The sequence below is a fragment of the Pterocles gutturalis genome, unplaced genomic scaffold (genome assembly GCF_000699245.1).
Source record: "Pterocles gutturalis isolate BGI_N339 unplaced genomic scaffold, ASM69924v1 scaffold15041, whole genome shotgun sequence".
Classification (NCBI taxonomy): domain Eukaryota; kingdom Metazoa; phylum Chordata; class Aves; order Pterocliformes; family Pteroclidae; genus Pterocles; species Pterocles gutturalis.
This window is the reverse complement of record NW_010100705.1, coordinates 94438-109757: the sequence shown is the minus strand read 5'-3', so window position 1 is coordinate 109757 and position 15320 is coordinate 94438. Positions and strand designations below refer to the sequence as shown.

The following is a 15320-nucleotide window of genomic DNA, read 5'->3' as shown; positions in this document are numbered from 1 at the left end:
TCCTGCTGTTTGGCATTGCAAGGAGACTTCATATTGGGAGTGGGCTTGATTCTTACCAGGCATGCTTGCTGGGGTTAGTTGTGTGAAGTGGTAATAAATGAAACAATGAGCTCCAAAGAGTCCTGAGAAGCAAACTTCTCTGTGCTGTGGATGAGCGTTTTCACTATAGATACAGTGTAGTGCTTGTGTTTGCACAACAAGGGAATCACGTGAGAGTGTAGCGTGTAAAGGGAAAATGACTTCTACTTGCTTGCTTTATTTACTCAGTCTTACTCGCAGATAAAATGCAAACAGCTAATTTTGTGATATGGCTGTTACTGTCTTGGTACTTGGAGCTCAAAAGGAAAAATCAGACTGGGTGTCATTGTATACTTGCGTAACAAGTGTCTGTATGTCTCTCTCTTGCTCAGGTTGTCTCCAGCTGCATATTATGCTCAGAGGATGATCCAGTACCTTTCCCGGAGGGACAGTATTCGACAACGCTCTATGCGATACCAACAAAACCGTCTTCGCTCTTCCTCCTCCTCTTCTTCCACTTCAGAGAATTCAAGCCCATCTGTAGAGGGAAATGATCTGGAATTTGAAGATTTTGAGTGAGTGTGCATGCTACCTTGCCCTCTTTCTTGAGTCTGTTGTCAGCACAAGACTGCTTTGTGGCTTCCTACTGTTTGCCAATCAAAGCCATCTCAGGCTTCCTGTAGGAACACGTTAAGTCATTCAATCAATAATTAGAACAGTGATTGCTACAAATGGGTCTTGTCAATTCTGTTATGAAAATTAAGGATGCTTTAGGCTACCTTCAACATATCAGGCTATCTCAGCCAGATTTAAAAGACTGGTTAAATAAAGAAAAGGAAAATCTTTTTCTCCCACAGAACAGATGGGGAGCCAGAAGTTTATTAGAGCTGTCAAATCTTGAGACAGAACAGGAACCACTAAGAGGCATTGCAGGACTTAGTTCTTTGGTCTAAGGCTGTAGGAGACAGCCAAGCATTGCTTTTACTTGCTCTATCTGTACAACTTTGTCAAATTATCCGAAGTTCCTGGGTTTGTTTTTTTGGAAGACTTGGTGATTGTCAGTCTGCGTTAAGGCTTAGTTTCCTGTAAGGAGAGTAAATGGCCTCTTGTGTCAAAGTGAGGAATGACTCTGCATCCAAACCTTAGAAGAGCACTCCTGTAAGCCACTGTTATTTCCTTCTCATTGGTTCTCCTGACAACTGTCTCCTGACAGTTCTCCAGATTTAAAGTCTGCTCTGCAGAGTCTGCTTTTGGACTTCTAGTTATACCCAGTGTAATCCCAGCAAACAAATTTGTTGCAAACCCTTTCCAATAAATGGAAGTATAGTAATGGGTTGTTTGGATGGCATGGGGACCAAAAGCTCAGGAATTTAGATTAAAATCCATTTTAGCATAAAAGAGAATATGACCTTTCTAGTCTGTGTTCAATCATTTCCTTTTAACTATAGGATTTTCCCTGGATACTTTAAGTATTTCACTGATTTTATTTTTTTTCCCTTTTGTGTATATTGTGATTAAAACATAGGATGATTCTGAGCACGGTCATAGAAGTAGTCTACAGTGGTAGTGTAGTAGGGTGGTACATTTGATGGGAGCTGTGAACTCCTCAAAAATCTGGGCTTTTATGTTGCTGCTGCCAGCAGAGGATGCTGTCCACTTTGCTTGTATCATAACTTTCATGTTCACTTGCTGCAGTGGCACATACTTGAGATGGCATGTTGTTACAGCTCCATATCCTCTGTGTTAGGGTGAAGTCCCTTGATGAAGGACACTGGTAATACTAGCTATTCCCAGAAAAGCAAGATAGTAATCCCTTTCTGACTTTTAAAGTGGTGGTAGACTTCTTTTTCCCTTTCCTTTCCGTTGTTCTGTGAAGCTGTCATTTCATGCTCCAGCAATTAAATATTCAGAAGTACAGGGTGAGTGAATGTCTTCCCCTGTCATTGTGGCCTTGATGGTGTAAGATGTAAATGAAGGGAGATAATGCAGAAGAGTCACTGCCTAGTAGCTTTTCCCAAGCAGCTTTGTGATCTGGAAGAGCAGAAATATGGTAGCTGCTGGGCCTATTTTGTGAGGCGGGTGCATCGCAAGCATAGACCTTAATATTTCCATTATTCCATTTAATTTGTCTGGGGCAGTTTGTTCTACTGGGAAAAGAAAAGCTGGAAAGTTCTTCATTCACAGAGCCAGGCAAATGCCTGCAGAGAAGTGTGTTCCCCTGCAGATAGTGTTCACAGCAGTAAGAGCACCCAGTCAGGGAAGCAGTTCGATCATCCATGCTAAGGTTTTCTTTCATTTCATATTGAGCAAAAAGAAGTGTTTATTCCTTACTGTGTAGCGACTGAATTTGTTGGTTGAATATTTCATATTGAATTCTGGTCTGTGCATTCAAGACATGCTGTCTTTTTCCTTCTCTACTTCATTATTTCTCCTGGCTGATTAGGGGACCTGCTATGCAGAGGTCCTTAGAGCTGGAACTTGTCTCATGACTCATTTGATTTTTTTTTCTGCTGATGCTTCACAGTGAAATCTCTTACGTGGAATTCTTGCTTCTCCTTTTGATTCCTTTATCCTGCCTTCTTTGCTTGCTCACCTGAGCAGAGTTGTGTATTTCTTCGTGTATTTCTTTCTTGCCCTGATCTATATGCTCTGGCTTCCCTGCTTTTCCAGATCTGATATAGGACAGGGAGTTGCTACTATGTCTAGCTGTCTGCAGCTAATGCTTTTTTCCTGGAATCCAGGGAATTTTTTTTAACGTAAAAGCCATAGCAAATTGCCTTGAAGCTTTATCTTTCTAAACTGGTTAATGTAATTGGTATATATATTCTCTCTTCTTTCATTTTCCTGGAGATCAGGAGAAAGATGTAGGGGGCATTAAACCCCAGTTGGTTTTACTATACATAGAGCTCTGGGCAAGGAGTGAACCCTGTGCTTGTGCAGGGTGCCTGGGAGACTAGCCTTCCTTGGCTCTCATCTTTTGGGGGTTCTGAGGTTTGTTCTCCTCTAAGATTCATTATTGTAACTTTTCAGCTTTGCTTACCTAGTGGCCTAGTAAGACGCATGAAAAACTTGGCCTCTGCACTGTTTGTGTGCATATGGCCTCCCTCTAAATTTAAGCTAGACCCTCTCCTCCTGTGTGTCAGTCTAATGGTGTCATTCTCTCCATGTCATTTCTCCAGAATCTCATTTGAATTATTCATAAATACATTTGGTTTGTGATAGCAATAGCAGTAGTGTTGGTCTAGGAATGTGAAGTAGAGTGGGTTTTATAGGTATTAGTAGTTTCCATCTATTACACCAGCTTTTATGGAGAGGAGAGAGAAATGAGCTACACCTGTGTTATTTTGTGTAATAAGATGTTATCTCTCTACAGGCACAGCTTGTGTTTAACCTGTCACTGTTGTCATCTTACTGCTTGTTGAATACAACTGACAACTGTAAACTTAGTCATGTCTGCATGAAAGCATTTAATACAGTTTGTAGTATATATACAGATTGTAATATTAGGTTATTAACAGATAAATTGATATGAGTGGGTTTTAAGGTTAGCTTTAGCAGAATCCTAAGATAAAATGAAAAGGCTTCTTGTATTCTGGGACAAGAATCTCTGAATGGAGAATGACATTGCTTTAGTCTTCCAGAATAACTGTTAAAAATAGAATATTATAGACAAGTCATAGATGTTGAACTTTCTGACTTCAAGGTGTTTTTTGAGTGTCTTCTGTTTGAATCATGTAGTGAATTTAGATTTTTAGAGCTAAGCTATCTTTTCTTTTGACTTCTTCAACAAGTTGGACTGGGTCTCTTCTAGAGACTTCCTTTAGAACAAGTCTGATGCTGGAGACTGTGGGTGATGCTTCTAGGACTCCTCAGATAGCACAAGCTAATTTTTTTTTCATGTGTAATTCTAAATCTGTCATCATAATGGGAATGTGAAGGTGTTTCTGCAGATGAATTCTGTCCATCTATGTCCCTTTTTGTCTGCGGTAAGCGTGGGAACAAATACAGGTTCGTTTTATCTGTCAGGCTGAAAAGCAGATATATAGGACAGAGCACCACCTCACTGTCTGAAAGCCTTGCTCAAATCCTTCACTACAGTTCTATAAAGGCTTTCAAGCCAAGGCTAAAGGTGTAACTGTGGCTGACTCTTCTGTCTGCTTTTGAGAGTGGGCTGCCTGGTAGAATATAGATATGAAGGAGCTTGGAGGTTACACTGTTTTAAATGTCTGCAGCTTTTCCCCTTTCTATCCTCTCCTTTTTTTTCTTCCTCCTAGGTGGATCTGTGCTGGGGCGGATCCATTCAGTTGTGCCATTGTCTCAGACTAGGAAGGCCTTTATTGTGTCTGTACAGCAAGAAGGGCTTTACCTCATAGGCCTGAAATCATGTTTTGGTACCTTACCTTTTTTTATTTCTTTTGAGACACCACTGAGGACACAGGCAAGAGAATATGAGCACTGTAGGCACTGTTTTACCGAGACCAAAATGGGCATTCTGGCGTTACAGACGCAGGCTCTTGCTTTGCAGAGGTGATGTCGTCACTTACAGAAAGCTTACAAGATTCAGGGTGACATTAATTGGCTTTATTTGTCAACTTAAAATCCTTTTGTTTAAGACATGTTCTGGACCAAGACTTGTGGTTTCTCAGGTGGACAGCTGATTAGACATTCATGTGAGATATCCAGGCAATCACCCTTCTTTTGGAGTGTCTTCATTTAAAGCATCTCTTCTTGTTAGCTTCTTTAAGAACATTGACTTGTGCTTTGGTACTTGAAAATATTGATTAGGAACTGACTGGAAGCAATTGTGTCTGAACTAACATTATGCAATGAGAGAGAGAAGGGAAGAGGATGGCTCTGGCAGTGTGGTTACTCGGTAGTGTGCACTTGTGCAGTGGGTTTGGGTTTGCATTCCGTTCTCCCTATTGCTTCTCAAGTGGAATGGTGGAAGCGGGTTTTGGGGAGGGAGTTGTGTGTCTTGGTGAGAATAATAATCTGGTTTGCTTAGGTGAGAATAATAATCTGGTTTGCTTAGTGGATGAGACAGAGATTTTGGAAAGTTTGAGGGGAGAGAGAGGTTGGAGATTACCCATTACTGAATAACTTCTTCCTTAACCTTGTGAAGAAATTCCATGCTCATGTTTAAATCCAGTCTCTACCTTTTCAGTCTGACTCTATGTCATTGCTTACTAGAGACACAGAGCAATGGGAACACTAACCTGCAGAAATGCAATCAATTCACAATGCACCTGCTGTATTCCCTTACACATCAGCTAGTAAGAGCGGACGGGTAGAACTCAGACTCTTTGTACAGCCAGTCTTGGTCTTTACTCCCCTCCTTCCCAGCTGTTCACTGTGCGTTCCTGTATTTCAGAGTGTTTTTTTCTTTCCTGCGACAACGTTCAACTTCTGCAAAAGAAACTGCTTCAAATAGGAGCCAGGTTTTCTTGGCAGGAGAAAGGAGAGATTGAAATGGCTAAAGTTTTTGGTGACACTTGAAATAAGTACAGAGCTTTTAATCTACAGCTCCAGAACAGTGAGACAAGTTCTGTCATTGTGGAGAGGGAAGCATAGGGAATCCCAGAGGTAAGGAAAGAGGTTCACTCTGTAGGGTGACTATAGCTTCAGCTGATGCCTCAGGATGGATGGGATGCCAAGTGCTAAGTTTTGATAGGGCATAGTGAAGGTGGGTAGGAGAGATGACTTGATCAGTGGTAGTGTTTTGGTGTAGTGGTTGAAAGGTAGCATGTCTGAACTGCAAGGTTTCTTAAAGCAATTAGGCTGTGTTTTTTCATTTTTCTCCTGACCATCCTGATGTTTAAATTTGAGGTTAACGAAAGACATGGTAGGACATGTAAGGATCTGTATGGGCTCTTCAGGTCACTTAAATGCCAATGAAAGTGGACTTTTGGGATCCATAACACATTAGTATACTGCGGAAAAGCAGTAATTTCTTTCTGGAAGTCTTAGATGGGACAGTTTGTTGTCTCTCTCTCTTACTTGAGCAGCTGTGAATAGTAATCTTGTTGTCAATTTGTTTTTTGAGTTCAGATAAAGATATTAAAAGCACGATTGCTATTTGTTGTATGTACCTGCCTTTGTTGTTTTCTTCCCAGAGCCCCTTTATCTGTGCTTTTGATGCTGTTTCCTCTGCTTCTGTTTCTTGGCTCATATGGCTCAGTGTCATTGTTTTTTATGAAGGTGAGCTTTCTCAAAACTGGCTTTCAAGGCAGACCTGAATTTTGTGGAACTTGGTCACTTTCTTTTGTTTTGTTTTGTTTTTCCTCTCTGTTACAGGTTTCTGGAGCAGCTAGCACTGGGATGTGTCTTCCAGATATACAGCAATTCCCGTTAATTATATTCATCATCTTAAACACAGTTGCAGGCTAAGAATGCTAACAAGTCTTTGATGAATGGGAATGATGATGAATCTACTCTTTGAACTTCATTTTTAAAGGATTAGTGAGAGTTTTAGCTTGGCTTGTGATCTACTCATAGTAGCCTGCAGCTTAATTTTCCCTGTTCTTTTTGTCTTTATCTTTTGTGGCAGTCTTTTATATTCCCTTTATCTTGGTCTTAATGTCTAATAATACCGCCTGGATGCAGTGACAGGCAATGACTATTTCCTTGCAGCAGTACTGCAGGATATTGCTAACCTCTCCTGCATAATGTTGTTTTACCATGAAGTCACATTCCAGCAAGGCAAGTGTCTTCATAGTGGAGCAGGGAAAGAATGAGTGCCTTTTGAAAGATGACAGTTGCCAGAAAAGCTCACATCATGTTCCATACTGGGGTTGTCTGGGCTTGTAGAAACAGCTTTGATATCAAGATGGTACATCTGAGTTTTTCTGCTCCTTATGAACTGTGTTCATTGTTTTCCTTTTGCTTTTATTTTGTGTCTGTGAAACTCTTAAGACAAACTAGGTCACCTAGTAGGTGACGTCAGGTGTTAATGAGAGTGATTAAGAAGCAAGCTGTTATTAGTTTGTTGCTGGCCACGCAGAGCAGGCGGTGGTTAGCGTTCTTCAAAACTGTAGGTCTAACTGATTAGCGTTGTTTGTGCAGTTTTGTTTTCATTTCTGTTTCCCTTTGAAGAGCACTGGCATAACAGTGCAATATATTTAACAAAAAAAAAAAGAAAGAAAAAGTTGGTGCTTATTTTTGACAGAAGCTTGGTGGGGCAGCCAGTTGTATGTTTGTGCCATGAACTGTGCTCAATGACCACCGGTTGTGAAGTTAACAAGTGATTAGAAATAGCCATAGTGACGTTGTCCCTGGTCATTCTCATGTTTGGATGTCTGTTTGAAGAAGGGTAATTAAGGTGTCTCAAAGGAAGGGTAGTTGTAGTGCTGGATGCCCTGTTTTTTTATAAATCACTGAGTACAGTGGTTTCCTTAATACTCGTTTGCCAGGTCTAGGCTGGGGAGTGGGGATTCTCTGTCTTCGTCTGGCCTCTGTTTCTGTTTTCCAGTGATTCACTGCAGCTATGGAGTGTATCAGTCTTATTCTAAAACATGTCATCAGTTTGTGAGTCCACCACATAGTGAGGTGATTAAAATAGAGACAACTGGATACTGCTACTGTGCCTCGATAAGAGTGCTTCATTCTGGTTCCAAATCAGTCTTTCTCTGAAGCAATTAATCCTCGACATTTAATGGGCAAGTGCTGCTGCTTCTCTTGACCAGGTGATAAATCCTCTCTTATGTGATGCTTCTCTGAAACACTTGATCTTCTGAAGTGCCATTTTTAATCTTGTAAATACATTTTCCCCTGAACAGCCCTCTGAGAGGTAATCAAGGCTGGGGGGTTTGTTCCCCCCTGGTCAGGGGAGCCATTAGTAACTCCAACAGTCTGCTGTTCTATAGGAAGCTTTATCTGATAAATAGGTATAGTTTTCCCTGGTGTTCCTTTGAAAAAAGCTGCTAGTGAAAGACTGTCATTTTAGCCTTCAGAAGAACATGGGAAGATGGAAAGGCAGCATGTCTTGGATGACTTACCTAACTTCTTTATTGATTACTCTGTTAAGTAGCTGTGTTAAAAATCTATTCTTCTAGCTTCTGTCTCTCCAGCTGGGCAACATTGCCTTTTGCGTTTTCTTTAATATTTTTATTCTTTGATTTTGGTTTCCAGTGTTATCCTTGGGAGTTTGCTCCATGGTCCTAATAACTTCAGTGCCAGGAAAGGCTTTTCGTGTAGCAGATGCTACTTTTTACTTAAATTTCCTTGTTTCTTGTTGTGTCCTTCTGTTCTGCCTTAAGTACTTCTCCTTCAGTAGTGGTCATATCCTTCAAGGATGGGTAGATAAATTTATATTTATACCTTTCAATTTTACCAGATTATGTATATTCTTTTAAATCTGTGTTTTTGACATTTTAATGTCTATGGACGTCAAGGCTTGTACCCTTTTGGATAGGACCAGTGCTTCTCACTTGCTTATTTTTATCTACTTGCGGAAAAAAGTCTCTGCTCGGAGATAAGTCAGTTGTCTTGAATTTTTTCTCTTAAACATAATCCTGGTTTTAGGCGAGATACCTTTCTCCTCAAAGCCGTAAGTAGAGTGGTCCCTTTTCCTGGGTTGAGTTTACAACTTCTCTGAGACTTAAGGACTGTGAGTAAAGTAGTGTATGCTGGATGGAACTTGTATTTTTTGAGACTAGTCCTATGGATCCAGGAGATGTTAGTTCAGCTACTATGTCTCTCTGCAGAATTACTACCGACTTGCAATATGGCTTTTCCTTTTGTCTTCTAGAATACCTGTATCTCACTGAAATATTCAGAATCTCAAAGTTTTATTTATTTTGTGTTTACCTCTCTATTTTGAGAGGCTTATTTCCTAGAAACACTCCCATTTTTTCTCCAACTTCATTTGTAGGAGATGGTCAGGATCTTTGCGGGATCAGAGTGAAGAAAACCTAAAGTTTTAACATTTTCTGGTATTTGCTGCACCTCAGTTGTAAAGCTAGCAGGTAACTTTCATAGCATACCCAACGCTGTATGTCCCGTACTTGTCAGGATGGTGCTAGAAAGTGATCAAATACGTTCTTATGTCCCAGTTTGCTGGTGATCTTATGTCATCTCTTTTGATCTAAATCAGCAGCGAATCCTGTGAAGTGAATTGCAAGATTTCAGGATCTGGTTCTTCTTTGGTACAACCAGTTTAAATTGACATCTTCCAGGTATCCTCTTTTGGGGACCTGGAGTCAGACTTGACCAACCTCTAAAGCCATATAAGTTTGCATTTTCTGATAACTTCCTCTGAGCTCCTGATATGATCTTTGTGCTGCTCTTACACTTTTTACTTTGTGCTACTCCTGCCCTCTGTGCTATCTCCTTTGAAGTAGCCTCCTGCAGTCTTAAAAAATTGATAGCAAGTAAGTGGAGATACTTAATGTTTGAAGTACCGAGAAAATGTGATTGTTTTTTTCTGTTACATCAAGGTCGTGCAACTGAATCCAGTGCCAGCCCTTAAGGATATTAGTAGATGCTACTTAACCAATTATTTAGCATTTCTATTGTATGTAAGTGTCTAACCTCAGCAAGGGAAATTGATTGAACATTTTAAATTGGATCGCATGAAACATGATAAAATGCTGAAAATATGGAACAATTGGCATGGTCTGATATAATTTGATTCTTATGAACTTGCATGGCTTACTGGTGCTGGCTCTGGTAATTAAAAGGCTTTTCAAAATGGTCATTGTTGACCTAATTCTATTGGCAGTGTAGTCAGTGGGAGTTTTAATATTGACTACAATGGGAACAGTTAGGCCAACAGATTGCATTAGAAATCCCATGCTGTGTGGTTAATTTCACTTCCTGATACAACAATCTCTAAATATTAAAGAGAATTCTTGCCAAGATAGAAAAGCAGAACATGGGCTCTTTTCCTTTCTGACAGTCTTGACTATCTTCTGTATCCACTCAGTTATTAGTGCGGTAGCCAAGTTACCAGATGAAAAAGAATGCCTTTTCTTCCAAACTTTAGGATGCAAATTTTTTCATCTCCATCTCTGTTTTCAGAGCCAGCATTGCTGCTCCATTATATTTATTGGTCAACTTTTCTCTCACCAAGGAAACAAAACAATAGCAGAAAAATCCAAGGAGATTTGACTGTCTTGCCCAGTTTAGGATAAACTTTCATCCTATTTATGCCCTGTTAAAGGCCCATGAATCTCCTGAATGCTTGGGAATTGCTTTCTTTTCCTGCGCCATTCTGTGTTAGTGTTAATGCTGTTTTTCCCCTACCAACTCTTATTCTCCGTATTGCTGTTTTGATTTGTCCCGCACGGGTATCTGAACAAGTTATGAATAACCTGAATTCTGAGCCAGACCCTTAAAGTTGTTTTGACCATTTGTTGGTTCTTGCCGTTTTCCTCCTGAGACAAATTAGTCTGTTAATAATTACAGTATTAAGTTTCCCTTGTCACCTTACACACTGATTACTTCTGATTCTTTCCCTGCATCTTGCTCAATGGATTGCTGAGTTCTTTCATTATTATTTTTTCCCTGCAGAAGTTCCCCTGTGCTGCTCCTGTTTGCTGGTGCACTTAAAACAAAGGGCATTGCAGGACACCTCTTTAGCCCTCTTACAGCACTTGGTGTGGCACATTTTTGTTTCATTTACTTCTGCAACGTTATTGAGTTGCTTTACAGAAGAGGCTTTTTTTATGTAGACACACACACTCTGAGGGATCCACTTTTGCAGGTTATGTTAATTAAACCATCCACTGCAAATCATTAGCTAATGAGTCTGTAGGTAGTTGACACTAAATCGAAAGTAGAGCATTAGATCTTCATCGGGGCTTTAGAGAACTTTGTAAACTTTTCATTTCTTGCTGGAGTGCTTCACGCTGGCACCGCAGTCGTGCTAACATCTGCTCTCCTCCCTCTGTCAGCAGGCTGTATGTGGTACAGAAATAACACAAAGTGTCACCCATCTTCACTGATCTGTAGGGGTTTTTTAATTTTCCTTTTTGGAAGGTGCAGAAATAAATCTTCAGCTGGCACTGGGGTAATATCAGCTGTCTGAGCTTTTCAGCACTAGATGCTTAAAAATGCTTTTGCATAGAGTTGAGCATGGAAGTTTAGATTAAAATGACTCTGTAAATTAGTGATTCAGAGTAATGTTTAGTAGTATTCCTCTTTAGCACAGGGGAGTATATCTCACCCTTCCATTATACTAAATAAGAATTCTGGCATTCTGAGAGGATAGTTACTGTTTCTCATTCCCAGTTCTACTGTTTAAGTTATAGGGCAGTGGCAGTTGGGGTGTGATATTTATTTTTTTTTTTAAATGGGGATGTTAAAGATAGATTTCTGTCTCTTGAATTAGTAGAGGTTGTGTCTGTCATGGTGAAAGCTGAAGAAAAGTCTAGTCTATTTTTTTTCCCTTTTAGGCTTTTTGCATTGAGGGACGGTTGTATGCACAGTGAATGGGAGAATACAGGATGGAGTTCTCACATCAGAAAATCTTGTTGATTAGAAAACTTGTGTCCTAAAATATTTTTGTGGATGTTAAGAGCATTGGTTAGTGGCATTTTGAAAAACTTGAACAATTAATTGCTTTAGGTCTCGATTTGGACTGTAGGAGACTTTGCACCTTTATTTTCTTTTGGTTTCTGGAACTAATTCCTCATTCCTTTTGAAACCTGCTGTAGAGATTCTCTTCAACTGGAGAGTTCTATGGGGTGTAGTCCTGCTGTTCTTCTTCTTGCTGATATTTGTCCCTTTCAAAAGCATCTTATAATTCTAGTATATGTGCAAAGCAAATGCAAACCCTAGAAACCGTTCTGCTGCTTTTCTCCCAGGGCTGCATATCAGTGTTGTTTCAAAAACTGCTACAGGGACTTTTTAAAAGTGTATTTCTTGTCTGACTTTCACTGGTTCTTACTGTGTGTGGCAAGATGTGGAATATGGCACTTCTTTTTCCCTTTGGCCTTTTCTCTTTAGCAGGAAAAGCTGATATGTCAGCACTTGAGTTTGTAGGATTCCTTCTGTTATTGATCCACATCTTAATAGGTCTCTGATAAAAGAAGAGCAGCAGCTTTTATTGTGCTGATTTCAGGAACCCTGCTGGTTACACAGAAACCTCAGGGTGAGGTGCGGCTTTGGCTATGAACTGCAAATGCTGCCTCTGCAGTGGGAGGAGAAATGGAAGCTCTGAGCTTTGATTTAAATTTGGTTTTGGTGAAATAGCTTGAAATGCTAACAAGCTTTGCAGAACAACCTCTGCTCTTGTGTTCCTGGTTCCTCAAGTGTGTGGGAAACAACCACGTAATGGACTCTCTTCTCGGCCCACGTTTCTTGCTCACTGACTTTAAAAAAGCAAAACAAAAAAATTATAAAATGCACAGCTTGCTGGAGTGGGTTAGGAATGTGCTGCTAGTGTGTTGCATAAGGAGTATTTAGTTTCCTAGTGATTCCAAAGCTCTGCAAGTAATATTCTCCCTACATCTGCCTGTGAAGGACACAAGTAGGGCTGCAATTACAGATGGGGATCCTGAATCTGGGGAGAACAGACTTGCTGCTTGTGCAAAGTCATGCAAAAAGTAAATTTCTGAATTGAGAATAAAGCACTGCGGAGGTCTGTTTCAGAACTCCAGAGTCACTGGTGGAGTCTCATTATTTTCCTTGGAGTTTTAGTGTTGTACAGTTACAGGTCCTATTGTCACTTATGAATGCAGTGTCAGGAATTTTGTTTGCTGGGTATTCTGGAGGTCCTTCAGTTTAGCCTCCTGCTTGTTGTAGGGTTGTTATTGCCAAAATCAGACTGGGTCAGCCATGTCTTTGTCTAGATCCTGTCTTGAGACTTCCAAGGATGGCAACTCCACAGCTGCTCTGGGTAACCCATTCAGTGTTGCCCTGACCTCCTGGGGAATAAGACTTTCCTGTGTCTGCCATAAGACAATAGATGCTATAGATCCTTTCCCCTATTCCCTAAGGCCCAGCCATTTATTGTGAAACAGGATGAGAGGCTTTTGAGGAGGTACAGTTTTGTCTGGTACCGCCTAACATTTATAACTTCACTGGAAAAGCTTGTGGAAGGCGAGATTATATTAAACTGTGATGGCACTTAAACTGGACCTTGAGGGAGGGAGCACAAAAGAATAGTCTACAGACTATGCTCTTTTGCCTGCACTTCTGGGAATCAAAAAGTGAAACTTAACAGATCTGACTAATGGAAAGTTCTCATTAGGACTGTGGTATTCTTGCTTTTTCTCTCCCAGTCCAAATTCAAAGGTTTCTTGTTCATTTGCTCATGTGCTGACATTGATTTGTTGACTCTCTGTGGTTCTGTTGGTACTTTTGAAACATTGTCAAACAATTAAGAAAGTGGACATTAGCCTAACCATATGTAAAACTGTCAGGAGTCTTTGGTGCAGTAAGTTGTATGAATTTGGAACATTAGAAGCACATGACTTGCGCAAGAGAACCATTAAATCACAGCGACATATTTGGGATGACTAGGTGACATTGTTGGGTTGTTCTTTTCTTGGCGAATACTTTCTTACATAGTATTTTTAATGTACGATGTTTTTTTTTTTTTCTTTTGCTGAAGGGACAATGGAGACCGATCCAGGCACCGAGCTCCCCGGAATGCCCGCATGTCTGCACCATCACTGGGGCGCTTTGTCCCAAGGTAAGGCTTGTACATGTAAGAGTAAAAGGATGTGGAACTCTTGAAGGTACCAGTTGCAGTACAGTTCTCTGGTGCTTTCAGATGGATTCCTTTTCTTTCATAAGGCTGCTGTATTCTTGATTTGCAATTTCTGGGATTGCTCAGATGGCATGTTAGTATGATCAGCTCATCCTGTAACATTTGGAGGACAGCATGGTCTTAGTGCTGCTTACCTGCAGGTTGGGGCTACAGTGTGTAGGTAGAATAGGAGGAGAAAAGGATCTGATGGGAGATGCTTAGTACAACGTGCTAGTTTTGAGATTAGGAAGCTATTGTGGGAGGTAAAGGATTTGCTTAATGCTGATCTTCACAGCCACATAGATAATTTGAAGTAGTGAAGTGGTTGGCTAAGCAGAGGAGTCCAGCCTTCCCTCTCCTGTAGTCTGCTGGAATAGAGTCATGTTTGCTCAACGTAATTGCAGTTGCTGTCCAGGACTGTAGTATACTGGGATGTCTTTCTCCCTGTAAGCTCACTCTCTTTGTTTTGCAGACGCTTCTTGCTGCCAGAGTATTTGCCTTATGCTGGGATTTTCCATGAACGGGGACAGCCTGGCTTGGCCACCCATTCCTCTGTCAACAGGGTTTTGGCAGGTAATGAGATTTCCTTGTTTGCAGCAGTCATATATATTAGTGGTATTTTTTTGTGAACCTGAGCAAAAGAAAGGTCAGTTCCAAATTCTGAGGTTCTAGTTAAGTTGCCTGAAACAGGAGAAAGGGCTGATGGAGTGATGTAGCAAGCTGTCATTCAAGGGCTTGGGCATTGCAGATTCCACACTTCCATTATGTCTATGGGAGTCTATGCATGACTTGGGGAGGGGTGTGGTTAACATTTCTCCCTTTGTTTAACTTCCTCCTCTATTCCTAGATGTCTTTTACTTAACAACCTGACAGACTAATGATCAGCTTGCTGCAGGTCCTTCTAATTGAATTATAGGGTGCCTTGTTCATGTTCCGGCTGGCAAGACGCACACAAGGCAGTGCGGGATTCAGTTAGGATCTTAATAAGTGCATAGTAAAAAAACTCAGCTGCCACCACATGCAGCACACAGGCATTTGGGAGCCTTAAAGGGCAGGCGGAGGTGGGAAGGGAGGTTTTGGGAAGAGGAGGAGTATGGTACTCCAGTGGTTCATAAATGACATGGTTATAGATGACACACATCTGGAGGGTGGGTCTTTTTTGACTGGGTCTGAGTTGCTCTGTAATTAACCCCAGTGCAGGGGAGTCATCTTGGAGCTTGAGGGAGAACAAGGGATGATGTATGGATAGGTAGGTTGGGATGTGGTTCACTTCCTTCGTGTTGGTAATCACAGGACCACCACTGAAAGGAGTGCTGAAAGGTTTCTCAAGAGGCTGCATGACACTTATCCTAAGGCACAATCAACTATGCCTAGACTATTTTGGACAAGATTTCCCTAACCTGTTCATAAGAGTCTTCACTGGAGTTTTCCCAACTGTTTTGGGGTGTAACTGTTGTTGGTTTTGCATGGCTGATTTAGTATGGCAATGATCTTGTCTTTGATAACAGATTTCTGGCATCTCCTGGACTTTTGTCTCCTTGGACATTTTGGTTTGAGTGCATGGATTGTTGCAGGAAGAGCTCAGCCAAAGGCTGGCCTCCAAAGCACG

The 15320-nt window shown here is 40.9% G+C and overlaps 1 protein-coding gene across 3 annotated transcripts in view; it reads left to right on the top strand.

Annotated features, from left to right (window-relative positions):
• Window positions 1-15320, top strand: part of AMBRA1 (autophagy/beclin-1 regulator 1) — a 124172-nt gene that overhangs the window by 29733 nt on the left and 79119 nt on the right. For 2 of the 3 annotated variants that reach the window (XM_010080866.1, XM_010080858.1), the window contains 3 exons: window positions 411-593; window positions 13574-13654; window positions 14184-14284. In XM_010080866.1, coding sequence (XP_010079168.1) covers window positions 411-593; window positions 13574-13654; window positions 14184-14284 — 365 coding nt within the window. The remainder of the gene's footprint in view (window positions 1-410; window positions 594-13573; window positions 13655-14183; window positions 14285-15320) is intronic. The other variant, XM_010080850.1, reaches the window with a different exon arrangement.